Source organism: Paramormyrops kingsleyae, chromosome 11 (genome assembly GCF_048594095.1).
Source record: "Paramormyrops kingsleyae isolate MSU_618 chromosome 11, PKINGS_0.4, whole genome shotgun sequence".
Lineage (NCBI taxonomy): Eukaryota > Metazoa > Chordata > Actinopteri > Osteoglossiformes > Mormyridae > Paramormyrops > Paramormyrops kingsleyae.
The window spans coordinates 9,966,551-9,987,115 of NC_132807.1; the positions used below are offsets into that span (position 1 = coordinate 9,966,551).

General features: G+C 43.7%; 1 protein-coding gene across 5 annotated transcripts in view; it reads left to right on the forward strand.

Annotated features, from left to right (window-relative positions):
* The window catches only part of adamts7 (a disintegrin-like and metallopeptidase (reprolysin type) with thrombospondin type 1 motif, 7), a 61,740-nt gene that overhangs the window by 23,985 nt on the left and 17,190 nt on the right, over positions 1–20,565 (forward strand). For all 5 annotated transcript variants that reach the window (XR_002838673.2, XM_023815133.2, XM_023815136.2 and 2 more), the window contains 8 exons: positions 410–502; positions 692–837; positions 3,986–4,155; positions 4,269–4,402; positions 4,860–4,980; positions 5,249–5,493; positions 10,932–11,076; positions 20,144–20,270. Coding sequence is in view for 4 of the 5 variants with exons in the window: in XM_023815133.2 (XP_023670901.2) it covers positions 410–502; positions 692–837; positions 3,986–4,155; positions 4,269–4,402; positions 4,860–4,980; positions 5,249–5,493; positions 10,932–11,076; positions 20,144–20,270 (1,181 nt within the window). In the remaining variant the exon portion in view is untranslated. The remainder of the gene's footprint in view (positions 1–409; positions 503–691; positions 838–3,985; positions 4,156–4,268; positions 4,403–4,859; positions 4,981–5,248; positions 5,494–10,931; positions 11,077–20,143; positions 20,271–20,565) is intronic.

Genomic DNA, 20,565 nt, shown 5'->3' on the forward strand with positions numbered 1-20,565 from the left:
ACAGAAATACTCCCTTGCAAAACTTCAGAGATACAGCATGAGGCAGGAATGACAGACTCAGATCTCTTGTACAGCAAGCAGCAGGGGTATCTGTACGAAATGAGACCCTTAAGACTCGTTCTTGGAGACCTACCTCCGTATCATCTTTGGCCAGACTTGAAACAGAATATTTATGCATCTTTCAAGGATCAATATACCAAAAACTTTTTATGAATGAACATGTATTCTTACTAAACAAGTCTGCTACTGATCATGAACGTGCAGCACGTTGAACTGAAGTGCAATATGCTGAATTGAAGAATGTAATATACCGAACTGCTCAGTAATGTGTGAGTATTTCAGCTTGCTTTGCATGACAGTGTGTGTGTGTGTGTGTGTGTGTGTGTGTCTTGTTCCCCACACTCTGCAGAATGTCTGCAGCACGCTGTGGTGCACTGTTGGGGAAACCTGCCATTCCAGGCTGGACGGGGCAGTGGATGGCACTAAATGCGGGGAGGATAAGGTGAGCTGTCCCGGCAAGGTCCTGGGGGTGCCGCAGTTTTGCCACCCTCCACAAGGGTTTGATTTCGATGTGTGCAATTAAATATATGAGGTATGCAAGTTTTTTTTGGGTTTTTTTTTTTGTATCTTCACCCCTGAATTTCTGGAAGGTATAATATCCCGGGTATCTGTTGGCTGTCTCCTCGCCAAGTGGTGCTACGGCGGGGAATGCGTGTCAGCGGGACACTGGCCCGAGAGGGTGGACGGCGGATGGGGCCCGTGGAGCGAGTGGTCGGCCTGCTCGCGGACCTGCAGCACCGGCGTGCAGGACGCGCAGAGGGACTGCAACAGCCCCATGTGAGTGAGCCGCCCGCTCTGCCCTGCTCACGGGCTGCGGATGCGGAGAGCACAGCGGCTCCGTGCCGCTCATCTGTATCCGGGACTTATTGCAGGAAAGTCAACTGGGGTCGTGAGAATTTCCAGCCTCAATCACAATCAGTGTATTATAAAAGTATCCAAAGGGGTGCTGCTAGAGATCTTGGGCCCCCAACCCAAACCAATCCAGTTGTGTTCCAGATATGTTCATCCTAACCTCCCTTCTGTTCCTTGTCTGATTACACGCATACTGTATGTAGAAATTCTTACTCCTTTACATTTTTACACTCTACTGATTTTTTTGTGGTTTTTCTTCTCTATGTTACATTAAAATCAAGATGGAATTAAACAAAAAAAAATTTATTACATTAAATGTACAGCGTAATATGGGTTAAAATCTTAAAATGATTCCCAGTGTTATCTATTAATGAAGCGTTAAATATCTTGACATTTAAATCACGTTCGTTAAAAACACACTCTGTAGGTTGTTCAGCTTTGGAGTAAAATGGGGACTAAAATAAGCCGATTTAACTGAAAATCAAGATCAGAAGGGGTGAGAAAGGCAGACTTAAATACAGGCATTGTTATGGTATTCAGAGTTTTATTACTAAAACTGGGAACTACAGCAAAACAGCCAAAACCAAACGCTGTTTCCCCTTCCTTCTCTCTCTGAAATATTAACATTTGGTTTTGCCTCTGCTGCATTACTCTGTTGAATGGAATGAGAGAGAGACCCTCTCCTTTGGAGTCTGCTGTTTTTCTGCTCCTGTAAAGTCTGAACTGCTGACCTTTGCTGCAGCATGTACCCTGTCACATGCTCGGAGCCTCCAATGGCCTCTTACTGCACGAGGAGTGTCTGGAACCCGGCGGATCAAATCACCCTATTTAAACCATCGCACCTTGGGTGGTAAAAACGATCTTAGAGAAAAGCAGGGCCCTGAATGCTAAGCGGGTAGGAGATGCGTAAAACCCGAGCTTCTGCGCCTGCTGTTACATACTGCTGTTAAAAAAGCAGGTTTGTGCTTCGCTGCTATCTTCCACGTTCCAGTTCACCCTGTTAAGTAGCAGCTGACACTCGGAGCTGGCAATAACTGAAGCTGTTCCTGTTGCTCTCAGCCAGGTTCTGACAGGTTAGTTTCGTGTTGAGACGCTGCCCAGAGGTCACTTAGTGGGCTCCACTTTAACACCTCGCCACGTCGGAAGATTGAGATTCCTGAGTAGCAGAGCTGCTGAAATACTCCTGGCTATTTTTGGGATGTGCAGGATTTGCCTAGAGACAGTATTGTATTTTAACCATGTGTACATCCTTATAATGGAAGTTTTCATTTCTATTCATCTTATATAATCTCAGGTGCATCCTTTCAAAAAGATGAAAGACTTTCCAGGGTTTTATTTGGATTCATTTCAGTTAATGGTGCTTGACCTGGGGGATCGTTTCATATTTTGTGCACATTTCTGGCTTTTAGTGCATTTAATGATTCAAAGATTCAAGGATTTTTTTATTTGTCACATGCAAGGTTTACAGTAAGACTGTAAGCTGTAGTGAAATGAAAGACGGCCAGCTCTGCCATCAAAAGAAAGGTCATATCAAGAAGAGGATAAAAAGAGAAAAGCAACATAGTAAACAAATATGGTACAAAAAGTGCTGCTGGAAAATGGGAAGATGAAGGAAAGGGAAGATGAAGGGATGGGAAGGGAAGGGAAGATGAAGGAAAGGGAAGACGAAGTGAAGTGAAGGGAAGGAAAGGGAAAGAAAGGGTAGGGAAGGGAAGACAAAGGAAACGGAAAGGAAAGGGCAGGGAAAGGAAAACAAAGGAAAGGGAAGACGAAGGGGAGGGAAGATAAAGGGAAGGAAAGGGAAAGGAAGATGAAGGGAAGGGGAACGGAAGACGAAGGGGAGGAAAGGGAAGGACAGGGAAGACGAAGGAAAGGGAAGATGAAGGGAAGGAAATGGAAGGGAAGGAAAGGGAAGATGAAGGAATAGGAAGGGAAGGGAAGATGAAGGAAAGGCAAGGAAAGGAAAAGACGAAGGGAGTTTAGGGAAGACAGTGACTGCATGTGGAAGACATTTTTTTTATTTGGAGGAAACCATATACATTCATTAATTCCAGGATCTGAAAGTGTAATCTTTAAAATAACTGAAATGTACAGCCTCAGTAAAGTAATTATTTTTTTGGATAAAGTAATTATTACTTCACTGGGTAATAATTTTCTTGGCAGGAGTGGAAGGCAAAAAACCTTTTAAGGGACATGAGCTGTGCATTAGCATCTTAATGGAGTCTGAATCTCATCTGCTGATGCTTGACAGATGAACGCACAGCTGTAGGTTTATAATATAATTCTGAATAACTTATGTAGAAATACTGAAGAATGTACAGCAGCAACAACAACAACAATAATAATAATACACATCCCTTTGTATATTACATGTTAGACACAAATATACACAGTTTATTGAGAAATCTCCATTTTTTCACTCATGAGCTTAAAAAATGAAAGGACAATTAGATGTACATCTTGTGAATTTCAGTACTGATGGTGTTGGCTTTTCTCTCGGCTCTTACACACGTTGCATTCTGTGTGCCGGAACCAGCTGTCTGGGCTTCAGTTCAGCCGGGCCTGTCTGCCTTATGAATTCATGCACATTATAAATGGCAGGATAAAGCACTGGACCTAGAACCAACAGCTTTCAGGTTCTACTGTTCTGCTGAGTCTGTTTCTGAAAAAAGTCACACACCTGACCTTTGTGTGAACTTGCTGCATAACGATCCGAGTGCTCAGAGCTGTTATTCTAATCCTAGTGAGCCGATTATCCCACCTTCACTGCCAGGGCAACACCAGCCAGGGGCAGGCAGCCCTGATCCTGGAGTGCTGGTACCCAAACGAACATACAAACGAACCCAAACAAACACACAAACAAACCCAAACGAACACACAAACGAACCCAAACGAACATACAAACAAACCCAAACGAACATTCAAATTCTACTTGCACACAGCCATGTGTGGGAACCGAGCCCAACCCCCAGGGGTGTGACGGGGCAGCGATACATTTACCCAAGATGAAACCTCCTTCACAATGTACACTAACACCTGCACTACTGTCTTTTTCCTTTCTACTGTTGCTCAGCCCCAAACATGGAGGAAAGTATTGCCTGGGAGAGCGTCGCAGGTACCGGACCTGCCAAGGCAACCCCTGCCCTGCTGACGGGCCACCATTCAGGCTCGTCCAGTGCAGCCACTTCAACAACATGCCTTACAAGGGTAAATTCTACACCTGGGTGCATGTCAACAACAGAGGTGAGCATCCCATTTGGAAACAGGTGTATTTTTTTCCATATTTATTTTGCATCATATTTTTTCGGAATGAATGCTCTGCATGGTGACCCCCCCCAACGCCATGTCTTTGCCAGTGAATCCATGCGAGCTGCACTGCCGACCTCTGAATGAATACTTCTCAGAGAAGATGCTGGATGCGGTGATCGACGGCACCCAGTGCTACGAGGGCAGCTCCAACCGTGACATTTGCATCAACGGCATCTGTAAGGTCAGGCTCCCCGCAGGCTGAGCTTAGTGTCCTCTAACAAACACACAGACCTTCCCAGCTGTAATTCACTGGGAATTTGCTTACTTCTGATCTCAGCCACCTGTTTCTTGTTGACATGCTTTAGCAGGTTTATTTGCTTAATAAGAACATACTTAACAGCACCAGACACTGGTAAGCTCTGCTCTCACCTTCTATGGTGGACAACTTGTGCCACAGATCCAGGTCTCATTGAGAGCAGTCACACAAATTTTGGCTTTTAATGAAGATCTTTTTGGGGAGGTTAGGGAGTGGCAGAGGTAGGGATTGGATGAGGGTTAGAAGATGAGTGAGTGAACTATAGCAGAAAATTGTTGGAAGATCCTGTATACATTTTTTAGCAAAAAAAGATAAATCTGCAGTTCTCAAATGCACATTTTCTTGTGTGTACGCAATTATAAATAGATCTTATTTTTTTCAGAGCATAGGGTGTGATTTCAAAATAGATTCAGAGGCGGTGGAAGATCGCTGCGGTGTCTGTCGTGGCAACGGCTCGACCTGCGAAACTGTGAAAAAGACCTTTGAGGAGAGCGAGGGACGAGGTATAACCCCACGATGCCAGCCGGGCAAATGTGCATCCGGGAGGGTATGAGGTCAAAGCCAGGTCCTGAGAAACCATGCTTTTGAAAATGGGTTTGTTTTAACCACAGTGTAATTTTCTGATCTTGAGAAATATGTAGTTGTAAATTTATCAAGTAAAGCATTAATCAGCACAAAGTCTGACTCAGTACAGAATAAAGATAGGGGAGCTCGTATCGACTTTCATCCTAATTTGCAGTAATAATGATGTGTGTTGGTTCTTCTGGCCAGGCTATGTGGATGTTGGGGTGATTCCAGAGGGAGCCAGGGACATCCGCATCGAGGAGATGGCCGAGGCAGGAAACTTTCTGGCCTTACGAAGCAACGACCCTGACAAGTACTTCCTGAATGGTGGCTGGACCATCCAGTGGAACGGAGAATACAAGGCTGCAGGAACTGTGTTCACCTATGAGCGGACGGGCCACCTGGAGAACGTCACGTCTCCTGGGCCTACACTGGAACCAGTGTGGATCCAGGTATGGAAGCTTGGAAGAGTGATTCCCAAGCACAGGCACCACTGGGGGTCGCTTGTGCTGGAGCTGAACTTTTCCCATTCAAAGTTACATTGTTCATGCAAGTATTTCTGAGCTTTTCACCGGTTTCAGGTGAATTGTGGGAGCTTTGAAAATGAAAACTTGGAGGATTTTGATAATGCAATAGAATAAACCAAAGGCTGAAGTGTTTTTGGATGGTAATATACCAGATTGATTAATATGTGACACCGTGGACAGGAGGGATTCTGACGTCGCCTCTCAGCATTAATTATTAATTACTTTTAAGTCACGTCTTAGTTAATCGCTCTCTGGTGATTAGAAGAGTATGAAAGCTGGACTCTTTAACCACTGAGATTTATCTGGGGGAAGCACGGCAGGGAGGTGAAGGACTTTTTTTTCCCACAGAGCAGATTCCCTGCTTCCTGGCAAGTGTCCCACAATGGGGGGGGGGGGGGGGGTTCTGGAGATACTGACTGTGACAGTATACAAAGAGACGGCTCCCATTGCTGTGGTAATGGTGCCGTATTTAGCTAAAGTTGGGGGGGGAGCATTCCCGGATAAGCAGAGTCCTGTAGCTGTGTATATTACACTAACAATGGTAATGTGAACGATCATTGCAGAAATGAAGACTGTTGAGCAGTGATGACCCCAATTTTAAGAAATATCTGATGTGTTTTTATAATTAAGGACTCGCAAGGGCACAGAAAGTGGAGTGTTTTTAAATTGGAGCTAAAGTTTTAAGTATTTGCTAATCATGTCGGGTCTTGTGTGGGTTATTTATTTAGGAGTCATGAAAAAATTTAAATAATTGTGTACCAGTGAGAATCTCTGGCCTTTTCTCTGAAAATTAAAAACATTAGACTAGTTGGATTAGATTATTAAAATGCTATGTGATCAAAAGCAAAACAAAAACACTGAACAGTAGCTCCAGAGTGCTGATACATTTTTTACTGGTTTAAAAAGTGCTTTTGCTGCTGCCATTTTTAAACACAGAGGCGGAAACGTCATTTAACATTAATTGCCTGATCAGTCACAGCGACTCCTAAATCTGAAGTTGTAGTGGAAAGGCACCCTAGGACACCATTGGGGTAACTTTGTTATGGTCAGCATATTTTATGGCTAAAATGTTTTTATTTTTTTATTTGTTAGTTAAATTTCAACAGCTGCTTCTAAATTGCTGTTGACCTTCAGATTCAGCTGGCGAAGTTTAGTGGTCTCGCAGTGTTAGTGACTGAGCTTAGCTGACCTTACTACATCCATGTCCTCGTGTTTCCTGTCCTCCTGATTTCTCTGTCCCCAGGAGGAGTCTGGACGCCTTTGTGGAAACCATTGCACAAGAGCCAACAAGCTATCGGAATTTGCACTGCCGGCCTTTACAAGCTGATTGCTGCAAACTAAGGCAGCATTTGTTCTTAGTGCAATAATAAGAACATGACCATCTTGTGTGGCCCTCTATTTGTTAACCGTGTTAGGCGTGAAACTGGCTGTTTTCTTCCAATAGTCTTATTTGTAATGAGGGTCAGTGTTTCTGCACATAGTCATTGTTAATGTTATAAATCCAGTGAGGGAAATAATGTAAACAAAAAAAAAACCAAACAACAACAAAACAAAAAACAGAACTGTATGGACATCTGCATGGTTCTTAATTGATTCAAATCAGTATTTGTCTTTTTGTGAGGCTTGTGTACTGTACCTCAAATAGCAGTAAAGCTGCATCAGTTCTCCATGCTCTGGTTTCATAGAATTTTAGCATGTAATATGCACAGAGGGTGGTGTTCTCCTTGGAAACCATGCTTTATGTAGTTATCAACATCCCATAATATAAAATAAAACATCTTAAGTGTGATGTTTAATGCCTCTCGCCTTTCCATGCATTGCTCGTCAAGTAAAAATACCAAATAGTACAATCAGCAATATTCCAATATGTACAATAAATACTCAGTAGCCTTTTTATAAGTTACTGCTAACTAGTACTGGGTAACGCTTTAAGGATCATTCAGAGATGACATACCGCTGTTAACCTGAGCTGCCATCCTCGCACCTGTGGCCTTCCTGTTAGCTTTAATGGATGTTCACACCTGAGCTCTCTCGTTAACCGCGTGTTTCTACCTATAGAACTGTCACGTGTCTTGCTCATCAGATCTTTCCCTGTAACTTTTATAGACTGTAGTGTGAGAAAATCCCAGGAAGGTCACTGGGATTGTTTTCTGAGATGAAGGAACCACCGAGCACCTCGACAATCGTGCCGGAATTCCTTTTATTGTGCATTTTATCCCTTCTGATGCATAGCCGAGCACTAACTGGACCTGTTGACCCTGTCTGTATGCTGCATGTATTTAGCTGGAACCTCCTGCCTCAGCTGTATGCAAGAGGAGGCGGTTTACAGTATCTTTACAAGCAGGTTTACTGAGTAAACTGGCCAGTGAGTGTCAAAGATAGGAAGGCCTCTCATTGCCGCTTATGGGGTCACTTTCTTGTCCGTTATTCCCAGAAATATTGCAGAATAGCTGTATTGCAGCAATGAATTCTGATGATGTTTCTGTAGAAATAGCTAAAGGGCACCACTTTGAGCTTTGGGCACATTTGTAGCCAAAGAATATGGGCTATGATGGATATATTTAATTTCAGTGTCTTTGAAGGATTTCTGATCCACATAATTTGATTATATCTAGCTAATTGAGTCAATTTGTTTAATGTGACAGCTGTAGCACTTAAGCTTGGGATCTGAGGGCAATCTGGCCATTTGTCCCATGTGTCTGACCCATTAAGAGGCTTCTGCTAGATAGTCCAGAGCCAGTAGTATCACCATGGCTGTTGCCAGTTTTTAGTGTGAGACTTGATAAAAAGCTGCAGATTGCAGATTAAGCAATAATTTGCGTTGCTGTCAGGTAGGGCTGCACAATTAATTGTTAAAAAAAAAAATCTCGATTTACAGCTCTATGCGATTTTATTTCTAAACTACAATGGTGCTTCTGCATTGTATTACATCGGCTAGATGAAAACAAGCACTCCTACTTTCTCCCCAGAGAGTCTCAAGCATCCCATAATTCTGCATTAAAGGGCACTTTCCCACTGGACCAGGTACCACACTTTTGGTACTTCAAGAAGGTATCAAAAATACGGTATTTCAAGGTGTAAATCAGTTTAAAGTTTACCTCCATTGCTTTTGCATGGCCGTTGCATGCTTTCTCCAAGATAATCATAATCATTTTCATCCTTGCGGTTTAAATCACTCCTAGACGGGTTTGTGAGAAATTTCTTTTGAACTCCTTTTTTGTTTTATAAATACCCCAATATTTATTACAAAATTACATTGCAATACTTAAAAATTTCCCAATACCATTCTGCCCTTCTGTATTATGCAAATACTTCATTTCTTTATATGCTATACTGATCTCCGGTTCTTCTGACCAGATCGCAGTTAAAGCTTGAATCACTTAATTTGTCCATGCATCCATTATTTTTATTTTACTATTTTTTTTTTATCTCATTTATCGTTGTTTTCAAGGTGGCGTTTGTATTGCATTTCAGAAGCAGGCTATTTGTGTAACTGATTGACAAATAAAGCGTTTCAAATCCCACCCCAAAGTACCAAAGTACCGAAAGAGTTCCCCCCCCCCTGGCACTTCTGGTACTGAAACTTTTGGTATGGCTGTTTTGGTTACTCTAATTGAGTATTTCCTTCCTCTTCTCTTAAGTTGATATGCTGGTCCTGGATCAATCATATGTTTGGCTCATTCATGTTTTTTTGTGTTTCCTTTTGCAGTTTAATGAGTGCAATAATTTTTTTTTTTTTTTTTTTACAAAAAATCGTGATCTCTGTTCTAAGCCAAAAAAATTGTAATTCACATTTTTTTCAGAATTGTACAGATAACCATGGCAAAAGCAATATTATGGTGCTTCTCTGCTGCTCAACTTTCAACATTTTCCCTTTTCCCTCCGCTGAAAGGTCCAATACCTTAAGTACCAAAGCAGCTGGTACTTTCTTGGCAGCAGTAAACTTTAAACTGATATTTTTAAAACATATACTCGATTATCATGATAATGAACAATAAGTAAAATTGCAGTGCTTGCGACGTCTTGTTTGCTATTACAGAGTAAAAATGTTTTAGTGAAACTTAAACCCCCCGCACTATAATGTCCAAAGAATATGAAGTTTCAGAAGAACCTCCGTATCTATGGGTGATAAATGCCAAGACCTTCCGTGGCTATATGAAAGGATGGGTAATAGTGAACCCTGCCCAGACCCAATATGATACTTGATTATCACATACTTACATACGGTAAATGGTAAACTCGCATAGTAAGATATTACCAACATTAAATACAGTAATAATAAAGCATTGGTACGTTGTACATTATTATACAGTACTGGTATTAATATTGCACATCACCAAGCCCTGTGATATACTATTTCCGAATTTAGTACAAAATACCCCGGCTTGCGTTGTGATGTCATTTGGTGGTGGTGCCAGTTTTTACACCAGTGGAAAACCAGCACCTTGAAGAACCATACTTTTGGTGCTTTCTTGAAGTACCAAAAGTACAGTACCTGGCGTGGTGGAAAAGCGCACTTGATTCCTTTAGAAAGCACAATTTTTTCGTGAGGTTTAGTCCAAGTTAGAGAATATTGTTACAATATCTGCAGATATAACATCAGCTTGGATGGTTGGTCCTTGCCATGCTGTCGGTGGATGAAAGTGCTGCTCGCGGCTCTTTGCCAGCCTTGCAGTCCATGCTGGAAACGCGGTCGGGGACCTTTAAAGTGGCTGAATGTAAACCTTCACACAAACACCACGTGCCTCCTGCAGACGGTGACTCATTCAGTACGTCTCACAGGTGCTGCTTTGAATAGACATAACTCACAGAGAGACATTTCGCACAATGCTACTGGCACTAACACTGGAATGGAATTTCAAATTAGAATGTTAGTTTTACCACAGTATAGTACTTTTTTCCAACTTTTCACTCTTTCTGTATTCCTTTAACTGTATTAAAAACCTGTTGAAAGAAAATTTACTTATATTATATTATATGTTACAAGAAACTGTTTAAATGCAACTTGCAGGTTACTACAAGATAAATGTTTCACTCATTAAAAAGACGCCAGAAATGATACTTGTCTCATTTTTGTAGCATTTTAAATGCTCCCTTATTCCTCAGTATCAGCATCACAGTCCCTTTTAATAAGAGTCTCAGTGTCTCTCAGTGTTTGCGCAGCCCTGCTCTGCAGCATCTCTATCCTCCCCCGTGCAGTCTGAGGACAGCCGGAACACGCCGTCGGTGCATCGTATCGATGGGCTGTGCCGGTGCTGCATGTTGTTCGGCGCTGAACTCTTGCTTGTAGCGGTTGCTTGGCACGCTCTTGTTTGCTCTATCTAACGTATCTTGTATCACTGTTTTTCTGTTGCAACGTGTAGCTGCTCTTCCAAGAAACAAACCCCGGGGTGCGCTATGAGTACACCATCAGCCGAGAGGCCCTCGCAGGCTCCGACAACAACATTGTTCCGGAATTTCAGTGGAAGTATGGCCCCTGGACCGAGTGCAGCGCCACCTGTGGAACAGGTAATGTAATGCGTAGCATTTTAAGCATTGGTTAGAAATGGGACAACAGTTAATCATCTACCAATTCATTCATCAACAGTCTTAAGTATATATGTTGCATCTACACACAACAAATACCTATCATGGGATCATTCTTGACTTATTAAAGGCATTTTTCATCAATATTTTAAAATGTATGCACTTTTAGATGGGGCAGTACAGTGGTACAGTGAGTCTCTGCCATGGCTCCATATGTGTGGAGTTTGCATGTTCTCCACGTGTCGTTGTGGGGTTTCTTCTGGGTGCTTCGGTCCCCCCATAGTCCAAAAATATGCTGAGGTTAATTGGGGTTGCCAAATTGCCCATAAGTATGCCTGTGTGAGTGACTGGTGTGTGAGTGACTGGTGTGTGAGTGAATGGTGTGTGAGTGCGCCCTGCAATGGGTTGGTGGCCCCTTCTTCAGCTGTTCCCTTCCTTGTGCCCATAGGCTCCGGACCCTACATGACCCTGAATAGGATAAACAGTTGATGGATGGATGGATGAATGGATGGATGGGTGGATGGATAGAATTATTCAATTTAGGGAGAATTTATTTTGGTGACCAACAGGCCTGAGCAATGTATTTTTATTTTTTAAGTGATGATAAGGGATTTCAAATATTTTACTAAAAAGTTATTGATTTCAGTGTCTAGTTGTAAAAGCTTTTTTTCCATTTACTTCACTTACTGATATGAAAACTAAGTATTCGTTTCAAAGCACACCTTTCACTGTATGAGGGGGTGGCTTTAAATGGCTGTAACCTTCAAAAATCCTTAAATAATATTTGAAAGCAATCGTGCTTTTTAAATTACTTTTTTATTGTAGACAAGAGGTGATACTCCAGTCTCTCACACTGGGGGAAAAATGGAGAATGTATCAGTTTGTGTGAAGCATTTATGTAGCTCATTGTCACAACCGACGGTACGAAGGACTCGGGGGCAGGTGTGGAGGAGAAACAAAAGAGATTATTCAAAGTAAACGAACAACGGCAGGAAATAAACAGGATGACCAGGAATCAAAACTGGGGAACTGGAATGAGGTAGTGCACAGGTGACAAGAAGGTATGACATCAATGACTGGACAGGGGAACAAAGGACTGGGAAGCACATATACACAAGACTAACAAGGGAGCTGAGGAGAAGCAGCTGGAAGTGATTAACACAAGGGTTAGGAATGAGAGGTAAGACAAATGAGTAACAGGCACGGCTTGTTAGGATCATGCTAGGGAAGAGACCAGATAGTCAGGTGGACATAGCATGCAGGATGTGACACTCATATCTTAAACCAGCCAGATTGATACTTATTAAACTCATTCATCGTGTTGTTTGATGCTTTATAATTATGGAGATACTACATTGAGACATCCGAGGGTCACCTGACTAACTGACAGACAGGAAGGGATTCAGAGCAATGGAACCTTTGATCGGCCTCAGCTCTTTGACGTAGCATCTGAACTGAGGAAACATCTGTCTGTAACAACATCCCCTGTCCGGTATCATTTTACATTGTTTCTTTTCGCCATGGCTATTCGTAAGAGTCTTATGAAGTGTTTTTGTATTGATTCTCTACAGTTCGAGGCTGGTAAGAAATGTTTCGTATTTATGGCGGCGCAGGAAGATGTGCTGTGATGAAATTCAGGTCACTGAAGCAAAGGGATTTAAGTATTCAGTTTCTGTAAAAATACTGTTATTTAGTTTGTTTTCTAGGTAAAAATGATACAGCTGTTGTTAGAAAAAAAATTATTATTATTAATTAAAATTTCCAGTTTAAACATTCAGTGTCCATCCATCCATTTTCTGTAACAGCTTGTCCTATTCACGGTCATGGGGGGTTTGGAGCCTATCCCAGAGGCTGTGGGGGCAAGGAAGGAACAACCCTGGTTAGGGCACCAACCCGTCACAGGCCAAGCATGGACCCAAGCACAGACCAGGATAGGAGTTCTTGTACTGAATGCTGATACAAGTAACCTTTACATGGCTTGTTAATGTTCAAGTGATTAGCAGAATTTTTTTTCTAAAACGAGTCAAATGAGGTTTCAGTATAGTTAAATGCAGACAAACAACAGAACAATTGTCTGCTGAGTTCAAAGACTGGCTGTTTGGGCTTTAAGTGCACCTGGATATGAGGTAATGCATGCACACTTATGGGAGGTGGGGCAAGGGCATAGGGGTAGGGGGGGTGGAATTGTCTACCAAAATACTATGGAGCAGAAAACAAAGTGCCAAGGACAGAATGACCTGTGCATGAAAGTTCATGGCCCAGATTGCAGTGTGGCAGAGTGCAGTGCAGAGTGCAGTGCCTGCAGGACAGAGCCCACCCTCCTGGTGGATGAATCTGCACAGATGTCATTTTGCACAGCATTTGCAGGGCTGAGCAGACTGGGAGGCTGAGATCTGCCAGTGTGCCCAGGATTGCTTTTTGGAAGCAGGCGTGTGGCGAGCCCGAAACTGTCAGGAATTCAGTCAGGAAGCAGGACTTCAAGCTGGCCGCTGTCTGGTGGCCTCCCTTTGGGAAGCAGGACTGGAAGCTGGCCGCTGTCTGAAGGCCTCCCTTTGGGAGCACGGCCGCCTCTGCTTAGCCTGGCTTTCTTTCCGTTACTAAACCTGCTTCTGAGGACATACTGGATATTTCTGTTTGCTTTCAGGGTCCTTGCATATTTAAGCGGTGCTTTGCTTGGTGGGTTAGCAGGTCTGTGTCTGGATGGTCGCTGGTTCAAGCACCATGGGTGGCATTTTGGCCCTTGCTCAAGACCCCTAACTGCTGCAGGGGTGTGGGGTAAATGGCTGACCTCGCCCTCTGTCTCCAAGCATCAATCTCTCACCTGAATGTGTGCGTCTCACGGAAGGCGGGACAGGATACGTGAAAACCAAATGATTGTTAAAAGTACAATCAGAGGTTGTAACTGTATCTTCAAACTTAAATGTGTTCCAGAGACGTGTGGAGACATTTCAGCATATTAAATTGCCCTAAGAAAGAGGATACTTGCTTCATTTCCCATGGTGTGTCTTATGTCAGTGGTTAAAAGTCTTTGAAGATCATGTGTAGTGTTTTGAGAGGGGGTGGGCGGGGGGGGGGGCATGCCATTTGCCGGCTGTGAGAGTTCTCGCACAAAAATGTCAGCCATCATCTTTGCTTATCTTCCTTCATTTGACTTAAAATACAGATATAGCTGACGGTGCAGCCCAGAATTAGATTAAAATAGCTTGAATCGCACATTTATTTAATTTTGTAGGACCCACAGCACAGAGCTTGACAGGTTCTGCATGAACTTATGTTCTTCATGTATGAATAGTTTGTTGTAGTTGAAGTATTTATTTTCTGTTATTTTTAAGCTTAAGCCTTACTGACATTTGTATTCCCAAAAATGTCCTGGGCAGTTCCTGTGGTGGCAACCTGAGCTTCTCTCCAGCTGGATGTTGGTGAAGCAGCCGGCCGTGAAGCGGTGCTTCATCAGAGTCACATGCTTTGCTGTTCTAGAGAGTATTGTCATCAGTCAGAACACTGGATGAGGGGAGAATGGCGGGACTAGAGGGGCAAGAGCCAGAGGCTCCCCGATCGCACATGTAGATTCTCAATTAGTACTTTTGTTTTGAGTGTTGAGTGTTTTATACTACAGTTCATATATGGTGCATAAATCTACTGCCCTTGTTTGCAGGGGGCTTTGGTTTGTGTTTTTTCGATATTAGGCAACGATTTTCAAATGCAGTTGTATCCAAAGTGACTGATTTTTCTGCACCGTATGTGAAATGGCCGGTAGGATAATAGGCTGGGACCCCTCATGGTATTTAATATGGTGTTATCTGGTTAAAATGAATGACAACCACAACAGCTGCGGTCATGGGGCAGCATAAGGCAACAAAATGGCAAAACATGGATTCCTCATAGGAGAAGAACGAGAGTGGGGGGTTGGAGAAGCCCAGCATGAAGCCCTGTCTTCTCTAAGGCCTGGTGATTGCTGTCCGCATGTGTTTTTGTTGACCAGCTTAGAGAGCACAGCCCCTCGAGGCTGCTCTCCCAGCCAGTTTTGCAGGTATCTTTGTTGGTTCAGCTGGATAACTGACAGCCCTCCCACGCCCCCCACTCCTTATTTAACACCTGGATCTTGCCCAGGGTCATTAATTGACTATCAGGATGAGAATGGCTTTTGATCAGGATGAGGTGAGGAAGGTAGGGCTACTTTACACTGTTGGTGCCCCAGCTGTTGTAGACATTCAGAGAATTTCCTCCTTATAATTCACTCCTTTGACCTTTTGGGCCACTAATTATCCAACTGTCCTTTGTCCCACAAAGTTGAAGAGCAAAGGTGGTAACATTCTTTGGGCGTCTGCTATGCCATACAGTAATTGGACAAGATTGGCGTTTCACAGCCCACTATGTTTATTATATTGCTTGATAAATGTTTGTATAATTGGGGACTTCATGCAAAAGACCTGAGGGGCATTTCTCATTTAGATATAGAAGAAATTAAAGTATGTTGTCAACGATTATATATGAGATTTTAGATTTAATGGAGTCGAATAATATCTTACATGCTCAGTGCTCAGAAAAGACTAATTAAATTTGTGTCGCCTAAGGGTCCACTCAGAGGCACGCACACCGGTACCATCACTTGAAAACTATTTTGGAAATCTAGCTGAACATGGTTAACGTCATTTAAAAGGCTCCTTTTTAATGCAGATAATGAGTCTCTAGAGCAGCGGTAGGCAAGTCTGATCCTGGAGTGCTGGCTTCCAGCTGGTTTTCTCTGGCAGAGAGAAACTCAATCCAGGCTTAATATACAAATTAAACATATTGATTATGGATAACATATATCAAAATCTAGTAACCCTGATTTTAAACACGGGGTAGTTACACACCACCGAACAGGAGCAAAGGTAGCACACAGGCAGTAGCACACAGGCAGTAGCACACAGGCAGTAGCACACAGACAGTAGCACACAGGCAGTAGCACACAGGCAGTAGCACACAGACAGTAGCACACAGGCAGTAGCACACAGGCAGTAGCACACAGGGCTGCTTTGCATCCATGTCTGTTGGGCTGCTGCACTTCCTGCTCCTCATACTGTGGCATAATTATCATGCAGGATTGCTGACTTTCCTGGATTGTAATGCAACTGGTTTTATTGAGAAAATGCAAACTGTTAAGTATCCAGAAGAAAGTCCCATAACATGTGATCAGTGGGTTCAGTGTTGACAGCAGAGAGATGTTTTCTGATATGTTATGCAGATGTTTTACGGCATTGTATTTAGTGCACTGTAAGTTAATTATCAGCCTTCTCTTTGCAAGACTGATTGCTGAAGTGCATATGGAATTAATAGCAAAGTAAGATCACTGTCCTGCAGCAGGTGTGGGCCTGCTGCCTGGGAGAGGGTCTCACTGTCCTGCAGCAGGTGTGGGCCGGCTGCCTGGGAGAGGGTCTCACTGTCCTGCAGCAGGTGTGGGCCGGCTGCCTGGGAGAGGGTCTCACTGTCCTGCATCAGGTGTGGGCCGGCTGCCTGGGAGAGGGTCTCACTGTCCTGCAGCAGGTGTGGGCCGGCTGCCTGGGAGAGGGTCTCACTGTCCTGCATCAGGTGTGGGCCGGCTGCCTGGGAGAGGGTCTCACTGTCCTGCAGCAGGTGTGGGCCGGCTGCCTGGGAGAGGGTCTCACTGTCCTGCATCAGGTGTGGGCTGGCTGCCTGGGAGAGGGTCTCACTGTCCTGCATCAGGTGTGGGCCGGCTGCCTGGGAGAGGGTCTCACTGTCCTGTAGCAGGTGTGGGCCTGCTGCCTGGGAGAGGGTCTCACTGTCCTGTAGAGAAAATGATAAAATTACCAAAAAAATTGAGCGAAAAACAATATACATACTATGATGCAAATTGATTTTATTGTGGGTTGCATGCAATAAAGTTGAAAGATTTTAAAATATTTAATCTAGTTTTATGTTATTTAACTGTTACAGTAATGAGATTTTTTGGCTACCTACTTAGGGAAAATGTTAAAGAATCAATAAATCAGAGCAACAAAAAGACTTATTCTTAATAAACATAAGTATTTCATTGTTTATTTAAAAAAAAATCTCAGGTTTGTGGGAGTGACCGAATCGCTTTCAGATCTCGTGAGGGCTAATGAAAGGAGGAAAGCAAAGGCTGGTTTTGTGTTATTCCAGTTGCTGCATTAATTGAATAAATAAATGTGTTAAAAGTGTCATGCATAATGTTGATGACCAATTATGGATGCAGTTTGATCTGTATTTGTTTTACTTATTTAACTATTATAATTAAGGCTGGCATTTTTGTGAACAAGAATCATTTGCCATTTTCTTAAAAAAAAAAATATGCTGAATTTAAAATGTAATTTTACTTGGGCTGCTGGAAGCCTGCCTGTTCAGCTGGCTCTGTGACATGTTTACATCTTGTACTATCAGTGTAAAGTGCTTCATTGCTTTAAACGCTGATTATAAGCCCAAATACTGGAAGATGATAACACTGCAGATGAGTACTGCAGATGAGTACTGTTTCAAGTATCATGGTGTGTCTTTTCTGGATGCTGTCTAGCAACAGTTTTGCCATCCCTTGGAAAATAAGGAACGATCCGCCCTCCCTGCTGTCTCACTTCATGATACACATCTGCTGCTTTTTGCTGCCAGTCAGAAAGACGAGTTCTGATATAAGAACCTTGAAATTGACTGTCGGAGTTGATTCTGCTTGAAATCAGAACAGTGACTCAGACGCTCTCAGAACAGTGCTTTCACAATTTCTAGGAGAATCTTATTTAAATTTATGGATGCCGCCTTACAGTCTGCTGGGAGTGCGTTTGCAATTGTCTGCATTTGAATTGTGCCCTCCGGATAAGCGCGGCTTGGGGGTCGTCTGGAAAGGCGGGCTGGAAAATAGCAGGTGAAATTAGGTGCTTGTTAAACCTCTCAGCCTGAGGAGAACGGAGGGGTTTTCGGCAATCTGGTCCAGGCATGTTCCCTTCCAGCTCCCCCACCCCCCACCCCCCTGCGTGTGATGGGTGACCTGAGTTTGCACTGGGCTGCTGCAAAGATGCATTATCACTGTGCTTCATGGAGTGCTGTCACGAACACAACCCATTCCTGTTATCCCACTCATTAAACAAAAAAAATTAACAATAAAAACAAAAAATCAAGCTGCAAATGAATACCACAGTATCAGTATCTTAGAAAATCTGAGTTATCGCTCTGATTTCATGACATTGCATCAGAGACTGCAAGTCTACTGTTTTTCCTGAAAATGTCCCTAAATGTATTAGTGATAGTAGTGAATTCCAAGGATTTCTCTGTAGGAAGCAGATGAGATTCCTCCCACGGCGCAGGGTCTGAGGTCCAGCGGTTCAGCATAGGGACACGCTCTGTCTGACTGCTGCAATCACCAGTACTCTCAAGTAATCAGGGCTTTCCTGACGTTGTTCTGAATGATGCCATTCATTAGGCATCTAGTTCTAAAACATACTTAAGTGAAGTTAGAGTTGTCAGTTCAAAAAGCTTTTTGTGTTATTGTCCTGGGTTCATCCAAACTAGAAAAATACTAATGAATTATCGAGAAATTCAATAGCGTTCCAGTGCTTTTGATGAACACTATCCATTTTATCTCCATTGTAAGAGAGTACCTGAGTTTTTGTATGCAGATGTACACTTTCTAATGTAATTTCACTGGGGATACATTATGGTGCCTTGAATAGAGAGGAAGGGGATCTTTTAGATTTGACCAGAAATCAGTCCTCCACAACATGGGTCCCTGAGAAATATTTGAAGGATCATTTTATAACACAATAACATCTGGAAGCAATTGTGGCTTTTTATGTGCTAGCAGATAGGATCTTTGCTATGAACTGATTTTCCTTACTCTGGGTAGAACCTGTGAGGTTATTAGTTCAGTTTGATAAAAACCTATGTATTTGGCACAGCAGGAAATGTAACATACCATTATCATATAGATTACAGTTTTAGATTGCAGTTTTCTTCCATCCAAGCCTGGGATTGCAGTGCCTGGCACCCGACCCAGGAAGCCTCGTGGTGGGGGGGGGCTGCCCAGATGGGAAGCCAGTCGAGCCCAATGCCCCACACACCCATAAAATAAGGGGCAAATAAATTGCACATCTGTGAACTGTGGGAGGAAATCGTAGTGCCCTGAGGAAAGGCGTGCAAACACTGGGCCAGTGCGCACTGCACACACAGGGCCACAGAGCATGGGGGGGGACCAGATACTGGAGGTGTGAGGCCACTGGGAGATCCACTGCTTCACTGCAACTCCTTATTTGTAAGATTCTCTTTTATTTTAAGTCATTTATTTTTCTTATTGGCCAGAGTTCTAACACCGTCCTCGGCAGCAAAGAGCCGTTTTTCCACCCTTGCGAAGGCCGGTTCCTGCCAGCTGCCCTCCCAGTGACGGCTCCTCGACTGCTGTGGCACACAGTGCCGTCTGCAGCGTACACAGGAGCCCCGCCCCCCCCACAGAGGGAGAAAACCAGCAGTCTGGCTGGGCAGAATGGATGCCCAAAGGGCACAGGAGAAACATAGGTGGCAGGCGTCAGAGGAAGACGTAAATCCGCAGAAGTCCCCGCCCATCGAGTTTGTGGTGTCTGGAGTGCTGCGGTGAACGTCTGCCCGAGCTGGAGCTTGGAAATCGGTTCCCAGGAAAAACAAATTACTGTAGCATCAGCTTAGATCAGACATTTCATGTGCAAGTTGTATTATTTCAGCTCATGTGTTTAGCTTAGAAATTCTATTATACTTACTTCATAGATACTGTTTGTCTTTAATCTACATAGAAAATATGGGCAGTTCCCTGGAGTTGGTCGGTCTCTGGCTTCTCAGCTGATTAAGCGGCCGTTTCTCTTATCAGAGCTGTTGCTGTTGCATGCTATTTGCCAGGAGGCCTCAGGCTTTTGCTTTGAGAGCAAAGAGGTCAAGTAATGATAGGATTCCAACGCCTGTGAGTGACTGGCTGAGGACTGCCTGCTGGGGGGGGGGAGCTCCCTGGCCAGGTGGCCTGTTTCCGCACAGCCTTGCCGCCTGTGTGCCGCCGTTGACCTTTGACCTGCCTCCTCAGGTGTGCGGAGGCAGCCGGTTCTCTGTGTGGAGCAGACCTCTGGGACAGTGGAGGAGCATTTCTGCGATCTGACGACCCGCCCTGACGACAAGCAGGCTACCTGTAACGAGGGGATCTGCCCGGCGATGTGAGCTCCGCCGAGAAGACCTTCTGAGTAAACTCTGAGCCGTGCCAAGGAGGATGCTGCTGTAGGATGATAAAATAGGTTTGAAGTATCTGAGATGCATCAGGGAACCCTTGATTCTTCAAGAAGGCCGGATGGTTCTGATTGAGGCTTGTAGTTTTGTGAATGTACCCCCTATAGATTCCCTGAAATTGTTCAAAGCCCAGTTGAGAGTGTGCTGCTGTTTCTGTCTTCCTCTCCTCTTCATGAAGGCAGTTATTGTGAGAGCTGCCACTTATCTGGGCGTCACGTCGCTGAG